At 37.7% G+C, this 1,128-nt stretch overlaps 1 protein-coding gene across 3 annotated transcripts in view; it reads left to right on the top strand.

Moving 5' to 3' along the window:
- Nucleotides 1–1,128, top strand: part of LOC118747729 (fat storage-inducing transmembrane protein) — a 3,546-nt gene that overhangs the window by 648 nt on the left and 1,770 nt on the right. Inside the window, exons 1-2 of one of the 3 annotated variants that reach the window (XM_036481836.1) lie at nucleotides 580–671; nucleotides 809–1,087. The exons of 1 other annotated variant lie outside the window; for it this stretch is intronic. In XM_036481836.1, coding sequence (XP_036337729.1) covers nucleotides 982–1,087 — 106 coding nt within the window. In that variant the 5' untranslated portion in view covers nucleotides 580–671; nucleotides 809–981. Of the gene's footprint in view, nucleotides 1–579; nucleotides 710–808; nucleotides 1,088–1,128 lie in introns of those variants that run through there. One more of the 3 variants, XM_036481835.1, reaches the window with a different exon arrangement.

Genomic DNA, 1,128 nt, shown 5'->3' with positions numbered 1-1,128 from the left:
CGGACTTTTTCTGACTATTTCTGGGAGATAAGGAACGCGCATAATAGCAATACAGGCATACTGTTTCACTAATGCATGCATACTTTTCCGATTGTGAAGTAAATTGGACAGTGATTTGACGTATGCAGACAATAATTTTGACGTCTTGTGCAAGAAAAAAAGAGTTATTCATAAATAAAGAACTATAATAACTAAAGGGACGCAGATGTGTATGTAACTTTGTCTCTTTATTATTTTTTAGTTTTTAGCTTAAATAGCTCGCGCGAAATGTGTATTATAATACGACGTTCACGTCCGACATTTTGGTCAAAATGAATTCTCATAACTATTGTCAGGACGCCGGATCTGTCACTTTCATCGCAATCGAAATGTTCATTAAAGAGAAATTTTTGTACGTGGCCATTTCATCGCAAAAGATTGCGATAGCTCGATAGCGATTCATCGCCGGAGATATATCGCAGCAGATGAACAATCGCTAATGGAGACAGCAAGTTATGGAACTGTACGATGCCTTATATGTAGCCAGAAAAATAGAAATAGATACAATATGGCTACAACCACAGTCGCGGTGTAGCTTTGTCGCTCTCTCTGAAGTCAATGCCCGTCGTTTTCAATGTGTTTCATGCATGAGCTCCCAAAATAAAACGGAAGATGACCAGAACAAAGTGCAGGTGAACAGATTTAGCTATTTTTTACTTTAGTGAAAATGGTAAAACAATTATTTTTCTATTATTAAATTAAAATGCCATAGTTTTATCAAAATTTAATAAATATTTCTAATTCCAATAATTTAACGGTCTTATTGTAGCATCCGGTATACAGATAAAACAGCAAACTCAAAGCTAGATCTGTCTTAATTTGGAAATATAATTGAACTTTGGCACATTGAATCGCTGACATAGGCGAATGAGTTCACTTTCACCAGTTACTTGGAAGCTTGGCGAACCTGAAATTACAGATTAGATTGTGCAATAAAAAATAATGGCTACCAAACGTCGACCATTGCGTACAAGCATGCCCGGTCCAAGTTCTTCTAACATGAATTTCAGACCCGGTGGTCCAGACGTCAAAAGGGCAGAATCAAAAGGCACCCGCCCCACAGCTGCCCCCAGCAGCGTTAGAGAAATA

Source organism: Rhagoletis pomonella, unplaced genomic scaffold (genome assembly GCF_013731165.1).
Source record: "Rhagoletis pomonella isolate Grant_MI unplaced genomic scaffold, Rhpom_1.0 Rhpom_scaffold_00012, whole genome shotgun sequence".
Lineage (NCBI taxonomy): Eukaryota > Metazoa > Arthropoda > Insecta > Diptera > Tephritidae > Rhagoletis > Rhagoletis pomonella.
This window is presented reverse-complemented; position numbering and strand designations above follow the sequence as displayed.